Source organism: Salvelinus fontinalis, chromosome 1 (genome assembly GCF_029448725.1).
Source record: "Salvelinus fontinalis isolate EN_2023a chromosome 1, ASM2944872v1, whole genome shotgun sequence".
Taxonomy (NCBI): Eukaryota; Metazoa; Chordata; class Actinopteri; order Salmoniformes; family Salmonidae; genus Salvelinus; species Salvelinus fontinalis.
In genome coordinates this window covers 53,361,706-53,377,636 of record NC_074665.1, presented here as the reverse complement: position 1 = coordinate 53,377,636, position 15,931 = coordinate 53,361,706, and the positions used below count along the sequence as shown (strand labels likewise).

Genomic DNA, 15,931 nt, shown 5'->3' with positions numbered 1-15,931 from the left:
TGAGCCATGCAGAATTTGAAAGATGTACTGTATTTATTGTTCTGCTAATTTGCCATTGTCAATGCTTCAAATAGGTTTAAAGCAGGGTCACAGTCTGTCGTTGGTAAAATAGTCATGTTGATTGATGGTGGTCTAGAACTTCCATCGATTACTTTTTTAATAACCTGCCCTTTACTGCAGACTGCTGCAGTATATATTTTTTTATCCAAATAATGACGTCATCCTAATGTCCCTTAAAGATATACAGCTGAGATACAGACGTAAACAAATGACATGACGGTGGCTCCGGGAATGGGGTGTAATGTAATATTCCGTGGTACATAATTTGAGCCAAGACTGCAGAAATTAATTACGGTTTCATATTCATATTTCATATTTTGACATCAGCGACTGCTAAGATAAAGCCACAGGTATTAAACATAGTTATACATATTTGATAAAGCTTGTCAACTATTGGCAACGAAAGACGTATAGCATAGCAAACAGGAGGAATACAAAAAACTATCCAATCAGTTTGCCCGGTGAATCCAGGTGCTAAATCCTTCTGCTTCTCTCTGGAGGGTATTTTTTTTTTCCAGTGTCCCCCCACGCCGCCATTAAAGACCGACAGAACCGCGGTTGAAAATTGGGATTAAAATTATTTAAAGCCCCGGAGAGACTGCATCGGGGGGGTTGTTCTATTGCACAGGTCTCGAAGCTACGTACAAACGGAAACTTAAATATGTGTCTTTTGACCAAATGAACGCTTGACTTCGGGACATACAGATTGGGTTTCGTTTGGAAAGCTGGAGCGATATAACGTTAATGTTGGACTGAAGCTCAAGAGCGGCTTGTTGTGGTTGCGCCTTGAAGGAGCGTAAACACAGGAAAAGGTAAAATACAGTTACATCTTTGGTTAAAACCAGGAGACGCCACGGTTAAATGTTAGCTAGTTACAGTTGTCCCCCTTGTATGAGATATTGTTTGGAACGAAAGCAATAACGTTACCTTTACTGCAATCATCATAGCTGTACTGAATAGATAACGTTAGCTAGGTACTTTACTGTACTGTAGTTGGCTAGCTACACTAGATTATTTTCATATTTGCTAAGGTTGGTTAGAATTTGATTTGTCAAAACAGTTTCGTAAATTAAGAGACTAATGGGCACAACATTGTCTGTTTAAAAAATCTTGTCTTAAATGAATGTGAATTTCGCCCTGCATATTAACAAACTTTAGTCGTCTCGCAAATCTAAATTATTAGACAGACGCTAAATTAACTAGTTACAATAGTTTGTCATGTAGTTATGTGTTTTTACCATTGTTACTTTGTAAATAGCTAACTATAATCATTTGGATTTCTATTCGACACGCCCAGCCCAATATGCAGTAGCAAAATTAGCTAATTACAGTAGTTGACTTGTTACATTGCTCAATTGAAATAAGTAAACACAATGCACAGATGCTTCTTTTTTTTTTACCAATCAGGTAGCTACCAATCCAGGCTATATAGATACAGACAGCGAGGCGTGGCTTCATGTCACCACATCCCGGAGTAGGTACAGCCATAGGATACTCCTGTTGCTCTGATGTAATTTGTCAAACTTTGGTGGCCTCCTAAACAAACTACTGACACTTTACATTTCCATAAACGTGTTCAGCAGCATCACGTATAGTTATTAATATACTTGGCTGTCATTACGATAATTTGCATGATGCTTATTCAGCCACTAATTTACCTGACCTGCTAACACTGACAGAAAAGATAATAAAACTGTCGCATTATACTTACTTTCACTGTTTGTTTACCCCTAGCTTTTTTAGCCGGATAGCTAGCTGGCTGGCTAGCGAGAAATTAATCTCTATCTAATTCGCTAGTCAGATATGTTGCGTAACTACTACCTGCCCTTGAACGGTCTAGGTATTTAGAGAAGTATATTCTTGTTGGATTGCTTATATGGCCTTTCAACTTGCCAGAGACCAGCTGGGGAGACAACCCTACCAAATGGCCCAAATTAGCCAATGTTGATACCTACACCTAATGTTACTTGGTGGAATCTCCAGTTTTGCATAAATATTCAAATGCGGAAGAATATTATAGCTGTTATTTGAACGATACAGCTCACTAGTCCTATCTTCAAGCGAACTAGCAAGCTGTATGCAATACATCCAGAGATGTTTGATTGGGTTCAAGTCCAGGCTCTAGCTGGGCCACTAAAGGACATTCAGAGACATGTCCTGAAGCCACTCCTGAGTTGTTTTAGCTGTGGGATTAGGGTTGTTGTCCTGTTGGAAGGTGAACCGTCGTCACAGTCTGAGGTCCTGCGCACTCTGGAGCAGGTTTTCATAAAAGAGCTCTCTGTACTTTGCTCTATTCATCTTTCCCTCGATCCTCACTAGTCTCATAGTCCCTGCCGCTGAAAAACATCCCCACAGCATGATGCTGCCATCACCATGCTTCCCCGTAGGGATGGTGCCAGGTCTCCTCCTGATGTGACTCTTTGGCATTCAGGCCAAATCTTGGTTTCATCAGTCCAGTGAATCTTGTTTCTCATGGTCTCAGAGTCCTTTAGGTGCCTTTTGGTGACCTCCAAGTGGGCTGTCATGTGCCTTTTACTGAGGAGTGGCTTCCGTCTGGCTACTTTACCATAAAGGCCTAATTGGTGGAGTGCTGCAGAGATGGTTGTCCTTCTGGAAGGTTCTCCTATCTCCACAGAGGAAATCTGGAGCGCTGTCAGTGACCATCGGGTTCTTGGTCGCCTCCCTGACCAAGGATCTTCTCCCCCGATTGCTTATTTTGGCCAGGCAGCCAGCTCTAGGAAAAGTCTTGGTGGTTCCAAACGTCTTCCATTTAAGAATGATTGAGGCCACTGTGTTCTTGGGTACCTTCAATGCTGCGGACATTTGTGGGTACCTTTCCCCAGATCTGTGCATTGACACAATCCTGTCTCTGAGCTCTACGGACAATTCCTTCGACCTCATGGCTTGGTTTTTGCTCTGACATGCATTGTCAACTGTGGGACCTTATATAGACAAGTGTGTCTTTCCAAATAATATCCACTCAATTGAATTTACCACAGCTGGACTCCAATCAAGTTGTAGAAACATCTCAGGGATGATCAATGAAAACAGGATGCACTTGAGCTCAATTTGAGGCTCATAGCAAAGGGTCTGAATACTTATGTAAATAAGGTATTTCTAATACATTTGCTACATTTTCTAAACTGTTTTTGCTTTGTCTTAATGGGGTATTGTTGGTAGATTGAGGATTTTTGTTTAATCAATTTTAGAATAAGGCAGTAATGTAACAAAATGTGGGAAAAGTCAAGAGGCCTGAAGACTTTCCGAATGCGCTTGTAATATCCTGAAACCATGTGGTTCACCTAACCTGGTCCTTGGACAGTTGATTCAACTTAATTTTGTGGTCTTTTTCTCCTACTAATTATTGTCATGACAGCCAAGTATATAAATAACACGTGATGCTGCTGAAAACGTTTATGGAAATGTAAACGTGTCAGTTTTTCGAGCAGGGCTAGCTAGTTAGTCTGGAGTCGTCGCTTGGCCCCATAATTGTGACGTACATTCCATGCGACAGTCTCTCAACCAAACATATCCATAATGATAAAAAAACAGCCATTGTCAGGTTATGAGTAAAGCAGGCAATTTATCATAGGAGTAACAGGGTACCCTATGGCTGTACCCCACTTGGGGGTGTGGTCGCATTAAGCCATGCCTAGCCATGTGTATCTATGCTTGTTGTGGTTTCAACTTTCAAATGTAAGTTACTCCTCAACCTGGTTTTGCTGCCTTTTTAAATATGTGCTGAAATGCATCTCACAGCATTTTGTTGTAATATTAGAGTAGACTGTTTTGCACTGATCTAGGACCAACATATCCCACCCTAATTGAGAACCTTTTAGATAGATAGTTTAACCAAATAACCTCACGGGCCTTGGTCAGAGCTAGGGGCAACTTTTTAACTGCATTGTTAAAGGTAGACTCAGCGACATGACGTAGGTGCATAAAGTAAACAGCATAGTGGGTCAATTTCTGCAAAAACTAACAGCGTTGTCTACGTGAAGTAAAAAAAATTATACCACACAAAAGTATTTAGAACTGGCCTCCCGAGTGGCACAGTGGTCTAAGGCACTGCATCGCAGTGCTAGAGGCGTCAATACAGATACGGGTTCGATCCCGGGCTGTGTCGCAGCCGACCGCTACCGGGAGACCCATGAGTCTGGGCACAATTGGCCCAGCATCGTCCGGGTTAGAGGAGGGTTTGGCTGGCCGGTATGTCATTCTCCCATTGTGCTCTAGCGACTCCTGTGGCGGGCCGGGCGCATGCACGCTGACACGGTCGCCAGTTGTACGGTGTTTCCTCAGACACATTGGTACGGCTGGCAACCAGGTTAAGCGAGCAGTGTGTCAAGAAGCAGTGTGGCTTGGCATGGTCGTGTTTCGGAGGATGCATGGCTCTCGACCTTCGCCTCTCCCGAGTCTGTACGGGAGTTGCAGCGATGGGACTTGACTGTAACTACCAGTTGGATATCACGAAATTGGGGACGAAAAGTGGTAAAAAGTGCCAACAAAAAAAGTATGAATAATTAAGAGAGCTACACAAACAAAGCTCCATTGGAATTAGACTTTGGAGCCTTGAAACTTCCCAGCTGTTTTGGTCCTGTACCTGCCATGCCATACCAATGTGAAGCAAACCTATGCAAATGTGCAGAAACTGTGTGTCACTGTGAGAGCGAAGTCTTGCATCTCGCTCATTGCAACATCTGCGGTGTTGCTCGTGGCAACATCATTTCGCTGAGTCTACCTTTTTTAAGGTTCATTATTGGTATGAATTTGAGTGTTGTATGGTTTCATCTGTCCTTTGTCAGGTAACACTGCTCTGTAATGCACATTTGCTCTGTATCTCCGGATGTGTTTATGGTATCAGTTTTAAGAGGCATGGAGGCAGAAGATTGGGTTGCAGCCTGCTGCTCTTGGCTTCTTGCTATGTGGGTTAATCTGCCCTGAGCCTCTCAGGCTTTGATTTAACGTACTGAGAATTTGTGCCGGGTCAAGAGCGCACATCGTTGTAGCTGTTTGAGCATGGTTGATGAAATACAAGTAGCTTTCTTAGTTTTTGTGTCAGAGTTGCGAGGTCTCTAATATCAGATCTGTTACTCTATAATAGATTAGGCTTAACTAGCCTAACTGATGTTCTTGTTTTACTTATGAAAACATTTCCTTTCAAACATGACATCCATTTTAAGTCTAAATGTGTATATTAGGTCTATCTGTGATCTTTATTCTGTGTGTTTCTGCATGTGTCACAGTCTGATGATTTTAAAGACCAGTATGGCCCCTCACCCTATCCTGTGTTTCTGTTGTTACCCTAGCATCCTGCTTGCCTGTGTGATCTCCTTGAGTGGAGCTGCCAACCAGAGTCCCTCCCAGCAGCAGCCATCACCCAGCGGTGGAGTGACGATGACTGAGCTGGGTGCCAAGTGGGCCTGTGAGTACTGCACGTTTGAGAACTGGCCTTCTGCCATTAAGTGCACCATGTGCCGTGCCCAGAGGCCCAGCGGGGGTGCCATCATCACCGAAGAGCCCTTCCGGAGCACCCCTGGCCTGGACTCCAGCCACCAGTGGGAACTTCTGAGTCACAGCAACAGCCCACCCCAGGGAGGCTCCAGTCTCCTAATCTGCCCGGACTCCAGTGCCCGCCCCCGTGTCCGCATCACAGACTCCCCCGAGCCCCCCTCCAGCAAATGGTCCTGCCACATGTGCACCTACTTAAACTGGCCCTGTGCCATTCGCTGCACTCAGTGTCTGTGCCAGCGGCATCAGGGACATCAGCAGGAGCAGCACCAGGGGCTGGCGCAGCAGCCACGCATTCCCACCGAGTCACCCCAGACCTCAGGCTCAGGATGCCGACCCGCACCCCCATCCACCCCTATGGACCCCTGCGAGGAGTATAACGACCGCAACCGCCTCAACACCCACGCCCAGCACTGGACCTGTGCCGCCTGCACTTATGCAAACTGGCCTAAAGCGTGCAAATGTGTGGTGTGTGACCACTCCAGGCACAAGAGCTTGGCAAAACCTATCGAACTGGCCTTGAAGCCCGAGAGCCTACCACCCTCCATACTCAACGAGCAGGACAGTGACAACAGGAGGGGGGGTGGGGGAAGTGGAGTAGTGGGGTGCTGCGGCAGCCAGAGGAGGTCCCCGCCCACCTCCAAGCGGGAGGCGGAGGCTAAAATGGACTTTCAGAGGAACGAGCTGGCATTGGGAGCCGGAATTGGGAGCATAGAGGAGCGGCAGGTGGACTTTAAGAGGCTTAAACAGATGAAGAACAGGATGAGGAGGACTGACTGGTTGTTTCTCAATGCTTGTGCAGGTGAGTCAATGCGTGAGTGGATGCAAGGAAATCAATGTTATCTCCAACCCTGTTTATTTTTCTGCATTGCCTTCTGTGGCGAATGTTATGCTCATTATGGTTGAGAAATAACTCCCCTGTATTTATGTACTTCTGTTGTGAAATGTGAGTTCTTCATTATACATTTTATGCAGTGAGTTAACAGATTCCCTGCTCATGCAGCCTGTGCAAGCTGAGTGGGTGGATGAACAGTTAGGAACTGCTGTGCTGTGTAGACTCAAGCCAGAGGTTGAGTTCCTGTCTGACTACAGTGCAGATGAATGCCAGATAGGTACCATATCAGCTAACCACATCATAAGATATAGCAAAATGTCAGGCTAGAACTCAACTATAGTCTATAGGTGCATTATGTTCCTCCGACCCTTACCCTCACCTGACAGATATTCTAGTTTGCTAGACTGAACAGAATGTTTGTCGTTCGGTAAACTAGGGTACCAGTGAGTATTACCTACACTGGACAACTTGTTACAGCTGTTGATAAATCATTGATGATAATCTGCCAATTTTGTTTCATGTCATTACATTAAGATTAAATCTGCTGTTTTAACCCAAGATGGTGCCGACAGACATGGCAGCTCTGCTTCTTGCTCCTAAGCAACTTTGCAGTATTTTTTTTTTTTTTGTGTGTTCTCTCTTACATTATTAGCCCAGATTTTTTTTTGTGTTATTACATACAGCCGTAAATAAATGTTGGATATCAGAGCGGTGGTAACTCACCAGCATTACGAATTACATTATTGAACTTATCCCGGAGTCTGCTCCAAGTCTCCACCCGCGGAGAAGAGGTATTCAGAGTGGACTTCTAGTCCGACTCAGGAGGACGGCACACCATCCACCGTTTCCGAGTATATTACTTGCCAATGTTCCGTCTCAGGACATCAAAGTAGACGAGCTCAGGGCGAGGATCTCCTTCTAGAGAGCCATACTCTGTTTCACGGAATGTTTTCACGGAATCCCCGTCCATACAGCCAGCTGGGTTCTCAGTTCATTGTGCAGACAGGAATAAATAACTTTCCGTGAAGAAGAAAGGCGGGGGTGTATGCTTCATGATTAACTACTCATGGTGTGATTGTGCAAACATACAGAAACTCAAGTCCTTTTGTTCACCCGACCTAGAATACCACACAATCAAATGCTGTTCGTATTACCTCCCAAGATAATTATCTTTGGTTATAGTCACAGCCGTGTATATTCTTCTCAAGCCGATACCACGAGGGCCTCAAAGAACTACACTGGACTTTATGCAAACTGGAAACCGCATATCCTGTGGTCGCATTTATTGTAGCTGGGGATTTTAACAAAGCAAATTTGAGGAAAAGGCTACCGAAGTTCTATCAGCACATTAACTGTAGTACTCGCTCAGGAAAAACACTAGATCACTGCTACTCATCTTTTCGAGATGCCTACAAGGCCCTCCCCCACCAATCGGAATCCATGCTTCAAGATTGTTTTGATCATGCGAACTGGGATATGTTCCGGGTAGCCTTTGAGAATAACATTGACGCTTATAAGGGATGTCTTTCCCATGGTGACTATAAAAAGCTACCCAAACTAGAAACTATGGATAGATGGCAGGATTCGCGCAAAACTGAAAGCGCAAACTACTGCATTTAACCATGACAAGGTCACTGGGAATATGGCCAAATACAAACAGTGTAGTTATTCCCTTCGTAAGGCAAACAGGCAAAATGTCAGTATAGAGGCAAAGTGGAGTCGCAATTCAAATGGCTCTGACACGAGACGTATGTGGCAGGATCTACAAACAGTCACGGATTACAAAGGGAAAACCAGCCACGCAGCGGACACCGACGTCTTGCTCCCAGACAAGCTAAACACCTTCTTAGCCCGCTTTGAGGATAACGCAGTGGCACCGACGCCGCCCGCTCCCAAAGACTGTGGGCTCTCATTCTCTGTGGCCGAATGTGAGTAGGACGTTTTTAAGTATGTTAACCCTTGCAATGCTGCTGGCCCAGACGGCATCCTAGCCGCGTCCTCAGAGCATGCGCAGACCAGTTGGCTGGAGTGTTTATGGACATATTCAATCTCTCCCAATAGCAGTCTGCTGTCCCCCCTTGCTTCAAGATGTCCACCGTTGTTCCCATACCCAAGAAAGCAAAGGTAACTGAGCTAAATGACTACTGCTCCGTAGCACTCACTTCTGTCATAATGAAGTGCTTTGTGAGGCTAGTTAAGGATCATATCACCTCTACCTTAACTGACATACTAGACCCACTTCAATTTTCTTACTGCCCCAATAGATTCACAGACAATGCAATCGCCATTGCACTGCACATAGCCCTATCCCATCTGGACAAGAGGAATACCTACGTCAGAATGTTGTTCATTGACTATAGCTCAGCCTTCAACACCATAGTACCCTCCAAGCTTATCATTACGTTTGGGGCCCTGGATCTGAACCCCGCTCTGTGCAACTGGGTCCTGGACTTCCTGATGGGCCTCCCTCAGATGGAGGTAGGAAACAACACTTCCACTTTGCTGATCCTCAGCACAGGGGCCCCAGAAATGTGCGTGCTCAGCCCTCTCCTGTACTCCCTGTTCACCCATGACTGCATGACCACGTACGCCTCCAACCAAATCATCAAGTTTGCAGATGACACTACAGTAGTAGGCCTGATTACCAACAATGACGAGACCGCCTACAGGGAGGAGGTGAGGGCCCTGGCTGAGTGGTGCCAAGAAAATAACCTCTCCCTCAACATCAACAAAACAAAGGAGCTGATCAGGGATTTCAGGAAACAGCAGAGTCCACAGCGACGGGACCACGGTGAAGGTGGAAAGCTTCAAGTTCCTTGGCGTTCACATCACTGACAATCTGAAATGGTCCACCCACACAGACAGTTTGGTGAAGAAGGCACAACAGTGCCTATTCAACCTTTTTAGGAGGCTGAAGAAATTCGGCTTGGCCCCTAAGACCCTCACAAACTTTTACAGATGCATAATTAAGAGCATCCTGTCGGATTGTAACACCGCCTAGTACGGCAACTGCACCGCCCGCAACCGCAGGGCTCTCCAGAGGGTGGTACGGTCTGCCCAATGCATCAGCGGGGGCACACTGCCTACAGCACCCAATGTCATGAAGACCAAGAAGATCCTCAAGGACCTCAGCCACTCGAACCACGGCCTGTTCACCCCGCTGCCATCCAGAAGCGAGGACAGTACAGGTGCATCAAAGCTGGGACCGAGAGACTAAACTGCTTTACTCATCTCATATGTATATACTGTATTATATTCTACTGTATTTCATCAATGCCACTCTGACATTGCTCATCCTAATAATTATGTATTTCTTAATTCCATTCTTTTACTTTTTAGATTTGTGTATTGTTGAGAATTCTTAGATACTACTGCACTGTTGGAGCTATGAACACAAGCATTTTGCTACACCTGCAATAACACCTGCTAAATATGTGTATGTGGCCAATACAATTTAGATTTGAACTCTTGTTTAATTATTTCTCATGGTTTGTGATTTGACAGATTTGTCAAATCATGTGATAACTTTTAACCTTTCTGCCCTTGCATTTATGGCAGTGTAAGTTGTTGTTGTTAATATCATATATTAATCAGGTAAATTAGACATTGAACTTGAACCCTGTGACAATCCTGGCTCCAGCTGTTGGACAGTTAAAAAATGTATATGGACATTTCAGAAATGCAGTGTAACATTTAGTGTCTGTTTATGTTATGTGGTGAACACAGTTTTCATGGGCACACAAATCCCCAAAAATCTATGTGATTGCAAAATCAAATTCTTCTAACCAGAACGGTTCTTCTTCAATAATTATGCATAATACTTGTTGGATGCACATTTGGGGTCGTGCTGTTTTAATTATGCCGTGATATTTTCACACCATCTAATCCAGGAAGGAGTTTTCTGAATGACAGTCAAGTGACAAACAGCTGTTGTGATAGTGCATGTCATGCAACAACAGCCCAAGTGCTGGAAAAAAGGTGTTGGAGAGGAATGTCCCAAATATTTTGGTGTCTCATTAATTATGCCGGCGAAGACAGTTGTGCCTGGATTCACGTTGGATCTAATATCTCTAGCGAATTGATGTTGATCATCGGTTCTCTGCTTGATTTACAGCAGGTTCTCATTTAGAATTAACAGAGAAAGCATCAAGGTAATGAGTTCATGTTTTTGTGCCTCGGATTGGACACTACTGTGTGCAGTTGTGTAGGACTACAGTGCTATTCCTATGAATTATTCTGGATATAATGACGACAAATTACATAGAGAGCATAGTGGGCTTATTCACACTTATCTGGTAATTAAATAACATGACAAATACATTTTGTTTTCCATGTTACACCTGCAATTTTAAACAATACAAGGGGCTTGAAAAGGCCAACTTGAAATTGGAGCTCAGAAATTCAAGTACTGGAATACTTTTAACTTGAAAATCAGACATTTTCTAAATTTGGTGTTTGAAAGTCTTAGTCATTATTGTAGCCAATTTATGAGTTCTCCTGTTCCCTTTGTAATTATCAGTGATTTCATTTCTGGTCAGTTTTTTTGAGAGATGTGGTCACTTTCATTTGTTTCCCGCAGCTTCAATTGAAGGGTGTTGCGTTACACTGTGGTAAAACCACGTGTAGGTATTATGAGGACATCTAATGCAGGCTTCAACTTGACTTTCCGTACAAATCTTCCATTACTAAAGGAACCTGGTTTTTGGTCGCTTTCTCACTATAAAAACAGCGATGATGACATTAAAATGGTGAGATTAATGGTACCACTATTCATGGATCTTTGTGTGCCTGCGTCGGCCACATAGACTACAGTGAAATGCTGACCACCCGCCAAGGTGGCTGGTGAAATGGACATCTTACCCGCCAATACCAAAATCTACCTGAATTTGGCAGGTGGCGTACCAATTTTAGGCCCTGTGTGCATCTATATAGTTTTTTCTATACACAAAATACATTAGTGCAACCCATGAGGCAGATTTTTTCTTCTCCATCAGATGACAACAGACGTCACTGGCAGACACAAGTAAATGAGCGTACAATGAAAAAGCAAGGTATTTGTTTGCAAAATGTATGCATGGCCATCATATTTCTGTTTATCAGAGGAAATGTAGCTGGCAAAAAAAAAAAATATTGTTTTCCTCAAAGTTAATCTTGCATTTTGACTTGCTACCAGAGAAACCACACCGAAGGAACGTAATGGAGAACATTAGCCTACAGGTCAGTCAGAGCGCTCTCTGGTGATCCAATGATGAGAGCAAAGATATTTAATCTGAGTGGAGAAGTGCAATCGAACCACAAAATTTGTCCTTTTACGTTCATGATTTGCAGCGACCCTGACTGAAGCCGAGCGGAAGCATTTTAGATCTGCGTTTAGAAAACGCAGCAAGATATTTTTTATCTTTCCTTCTCTGCATGAAAAATGCAGAATCCTGCGTTGTGCTAGGCCCATGTTGTATTGGTGGAGTTATGGTCCAATTTGCATTCCTCTAAGTACACATATGGAACTGCATTTTTGCTTCAAACCATTTAAAAATGTGTATCCCAATGTCACACATTGACCCCATTTTATTTATAGAAATACATGTGCGAGGCAGCTATATCTATCCCCCAACCTCCTTTCAGTGCAGTCTAGTTAGCCTGTGTGATGAGTAGGGTTGCACATTTTGGGGAATATTCAGAGGTGGAAATTTACCGTGGGAATTAATGGAAATCTATGCAAATTATATTAATGCAATTTAAATGTAGATGTTTTTTGCATTGGATATATTGACCATATCATATGGAGACAGAAACATAAACCTTTTACCTTTTATAAGTAGAGATATTTGCAAATGATTACATCCGTCCAATAGAAATGTTAAAATACTATTTAGTTATGAATTTAACTTTAATTAAATGAGTTGATTCTTCACATGGGATGATTTCACTGAACAACAAAAGAATATTGAATTATCCCCATTGAGCCATCACATCTCCCAAAAACGTTTTCAACATACATCTGTAAAATTATAATTTCTAGACTAAAGCTTTGGTTGTCTTCCTCTCAGGCTTCCATGTCTTCTCCCTGGACCTCCTCAATGTCCACCTCTTGAACATCAGACTCTGAGGCCTAAACTTCCCGGTCACTTTCCAACCTTGTTGAGGTTGGCTCATTGTCAGGCTCAAAAAGCCTAAAATTTGCCCGGATGGCCACCAATTTTTCAACCCTTGTATTGGTCAGCATGTTGCGTACTTTCATGTATGTGTTCCCAAACAAGGACCAGTTGCTCTCTGAGGCGGCTGATGTTGGTGGGATTTGGAGGATGATGGAGGCAACGGGAAAGAGCCTCAGATCCACAAAGTCCCTTCCACCAGGTGGCTGATGAGATATGTTGGCACGACTGCCATATTGCATCTCCATCCCAAAGCCCTTGCTTGGAAGTGTACTTCGCCAGACGGCAAAGAACCTTGCCCTCATCCAGGCCAAGGTGGCGAGACACAGTAGTGATGACGTTGCAGAAGTCTTCACGCTTTTTGATGTATTTCAGAACTGCAGTTTCCACTGCTTGGAGCAACAGTGAAGTGGGCAGGGCAGTACGGATTTATTCTCTTACAACTGCAAGCAGAGTCTGAACATCAGACAGGATGGCATTGTCTCCCTCAATCCATGCAATGGCTACTGCCATAGGTTTCAGGCTGCTTACCACTCTCTCTCAAAATACATAATCCAGGAGGATCCTTTTGATAGGGCTGTCCATATCGGCAGACTGTGATATGGCCGTTTCTTGGAGAGACTCCTTCCTCTCCAGGAGACTCAAACATGATGACAATACCACCCGAACGGGTTCTTGCTGGGCAGCTTCAATGTGGTGCTCTTATTCTTCTCACTTTGCTTGGTGGGGTAGATTGCTGCTATAACTTGATGACCTTTCACATACCTAACCATTTCATTGGCTCTCTTGTAGAGTGTATCATTGTTTTCAGTACCATGATGTCCTTGAAGAGCAGATTCAATGCATGAGCAGCACAGCCAATGGGTGTGATGTGATGGTAGGACTCCTCCACTTCAAGCAGCCTTCATGTTCGCAGCATTGTCTGTCACCAGTGCAAATACCTTATTTTGTCCAAGGTCATTGATGACTGCCTTCAGCTCATCTGCAATGTAGAGACCGGTGTGTCTGTTGTCCCTTGTGTCTGTGCTATTGTAGAATACTGGTTGAGGGGTGGAGATTATGTAGTTAATTATTCCTTGCCCACGAACATTCAACCACCCATCAGAGATGATTGCAATACAGTCTGCTTTCTCTATGATTTGCTTCACCTTCACTTGAACTCTGCATCCAGCAAACTAGTGGATAAAGCATGTCTGGTTAGAGGGGGTGTATGCTGGGCGAAGAACATTCATAAATCTCTTCCAATACACATTGCCTGTGAGCATCAGAGGTGAACCAGTTGCATACACCGCTTGAGCAAGACATTCATCGGCATTTCTCTGACTACGTTCCTCCATTGAGTCAAAACAACTTCTGAGTCCAGGAGGACCATGAGATGTTGCTATCGATAAGGTGTCTGATTCATCATTTTCACCTCGAATAGAAGTAGGAGGACTTTTGTCAGAGGTTGCTTGTTGTGAGCGCTGAGGGAACTTTATGCACTTGGCCAGATAATTGTGTCTTTGTTGCATTCTTCACATATGATTTTGCACAGTATTTGCAAATGTACACGGCTTTTCCTTCTGCATTAGCTGCAGTGAAATGTCTCCACACATCAGATAGTGCCCGTGGCGTTTTCCTGTAAAAATTAGAAAAGTTAGATTAAACAACTCCTTTGTAAGATAAATGTTTTAAAATGAAACATGTACAGTTGAAGTCAGAAGTTTACATACACCTTAGCCAAATACATTTAAACTCCAGTTTTTCACAATTGCTGACATTTAATCCTCGTAAAAATTCCATGTCTTAGGTCAGTTAGGATCACCACTTTATTTTAACGTGAAATGTCAGAATAATAGTAGAGAGAATGATTTCAGCTTTTATTTCTTTCATCACATTCCCAGTGGGTCAGAAGTTTACATACACTCTATTAGTATTTGGTAGCATTGCCTTTAAATTGTTTAACTTGGGTCAAACGTTTCGGGTAGCCTCCCACAATAAGTTGGGTGAATTTTGGCCCACAAAAAAGGTTCACTGTTAGCTTATAACCTTTTTGATAAATTTAAGCAAAATTCCCCAAATTCCAGGGCTTAACTTCCCATGGAAGATTTCCAGAAATTTCCCAGAAAGTTTCCAACCATTTGCAACCCTAGTGAAGAGGATACTCTACTTTCCCTTTCAGAGAGTGTCCCTTGAAGCTTTCAATCAAGGGCTGGCCCAGTCAGTGGCACTGCACCTGGAGTTAATGGTGACTGAGTGGATTCCACTGCTGCTGTCTGGACTACATGGCAGAGAGGATTCCATTGGCTAGCTAGCCTCTCTTCTGTTTTTAGTGGAGTTGCCCCTCCCAGTCAGTTTGTCGGCTGATGCAAAGGACTCCCCATAGCAAAGACAGTTCTCCCCATTGTCTGAGGGGACCCCACTTAATACTGTGAATGGGAGCCCAGGGGATCTCTCATTGTCAACACACACACCCTGCCCTTCAGTCCCAGGGGCCGGTAAACAGTAGACCCAGCATGCGGGGCTAGGCAGCCTGGCAGCACCTGCACTAAAAATAACTGAGTCAAAAATATACATGCGTTCACATCGAAATGGACGTTCAGCCTGCTGTTTGCATGACAGGAGTCCAGTTACATAATGCTACACCAGCAGAGGATACATGTAATTTGTGTACATGTTTAGGCTACTTGTTTTAAACAAGCATCTCATCTGGATTTAATGAATCACACTTGAGTCTACATTAGCTTTGCAATGATCCTTATTGGAAACTGCAAGTGCCACTTTCCTCAGTAAAATCTGTCATATAATTACATGGGCTAAGCTTTTGAATGCTTGTTTAAAACAAAGCTAAATCTGTAACATGGTGGGATTAACAATGCATTATGGGAAGTATCCTGTATAAAAATTGCGTATCCAGGAGCAGTTTTAGTCATGTTGCTATGATGCATTCCAAGCCTTTACTCTCCAGAAGCTAGCAATTGAGGATGTTTGCTCCACTGTAGGACAAGAAGCCTGTTTGTATTAAGGGCAGTCTGCTTGACTGAGGGTATCCTTGTCTGCTTTACAGCCCACTGGCTTGTGCCACAGCAGGTTTATTATCAGACTTTCTCATTTTATTAGAGAGACTCTTCATTGCCTAAACACAGCATGCAGGTTTCAAGTGGTCCCTATGCTTCAGGAAGCTTTCACTGACGACCTGTCTTATGGTGTGTGTGTGTCTGCAAGTTTCTGTTCTACATAAGGATGTGTGTCTGCTTGCCAGTTTTTTTACACCTGCATGAATCAGTAAAAGGAGTGAATGCACAGAGGCTACAATACTAGTCTTGTTTGTGAGTGGGTAGATCTATTGGTACCAAGAAGAAAAAACCCATAGACACGTCAGCCCAGAAGGACT

At 43.8% G+C, this 15,931-nt stretch overlaps 1 protein-coding gene across 1 annotated transcript in view; it reads left to right on the top strand.

Moving 5' to 3' along the window:
• The first annotated feature begins 236 nt into the window (after nt 1-236).
• Nucleotides 237-15,931, top strand: part of LOC129857620 (ubiquitin thioesterase Zranb1-like) — a 39,703-nt gene continuing 24,008 nt past the window's right edge. Inside the window, exons 1-2 of the mRNA XM_055926063.1 lie at nt 237-872; nt 5,370-6,373. Coding sequence (XP_055782038.1) covers nt 5,458-6,373 — 916 coding nt within the window. The 5' untranslated portion in view covers nt 237-872; nt 5,370-5,457. The remainder of the gene's footprint in view (nt 873-5,369; nt 6,374-15,931) is intronic.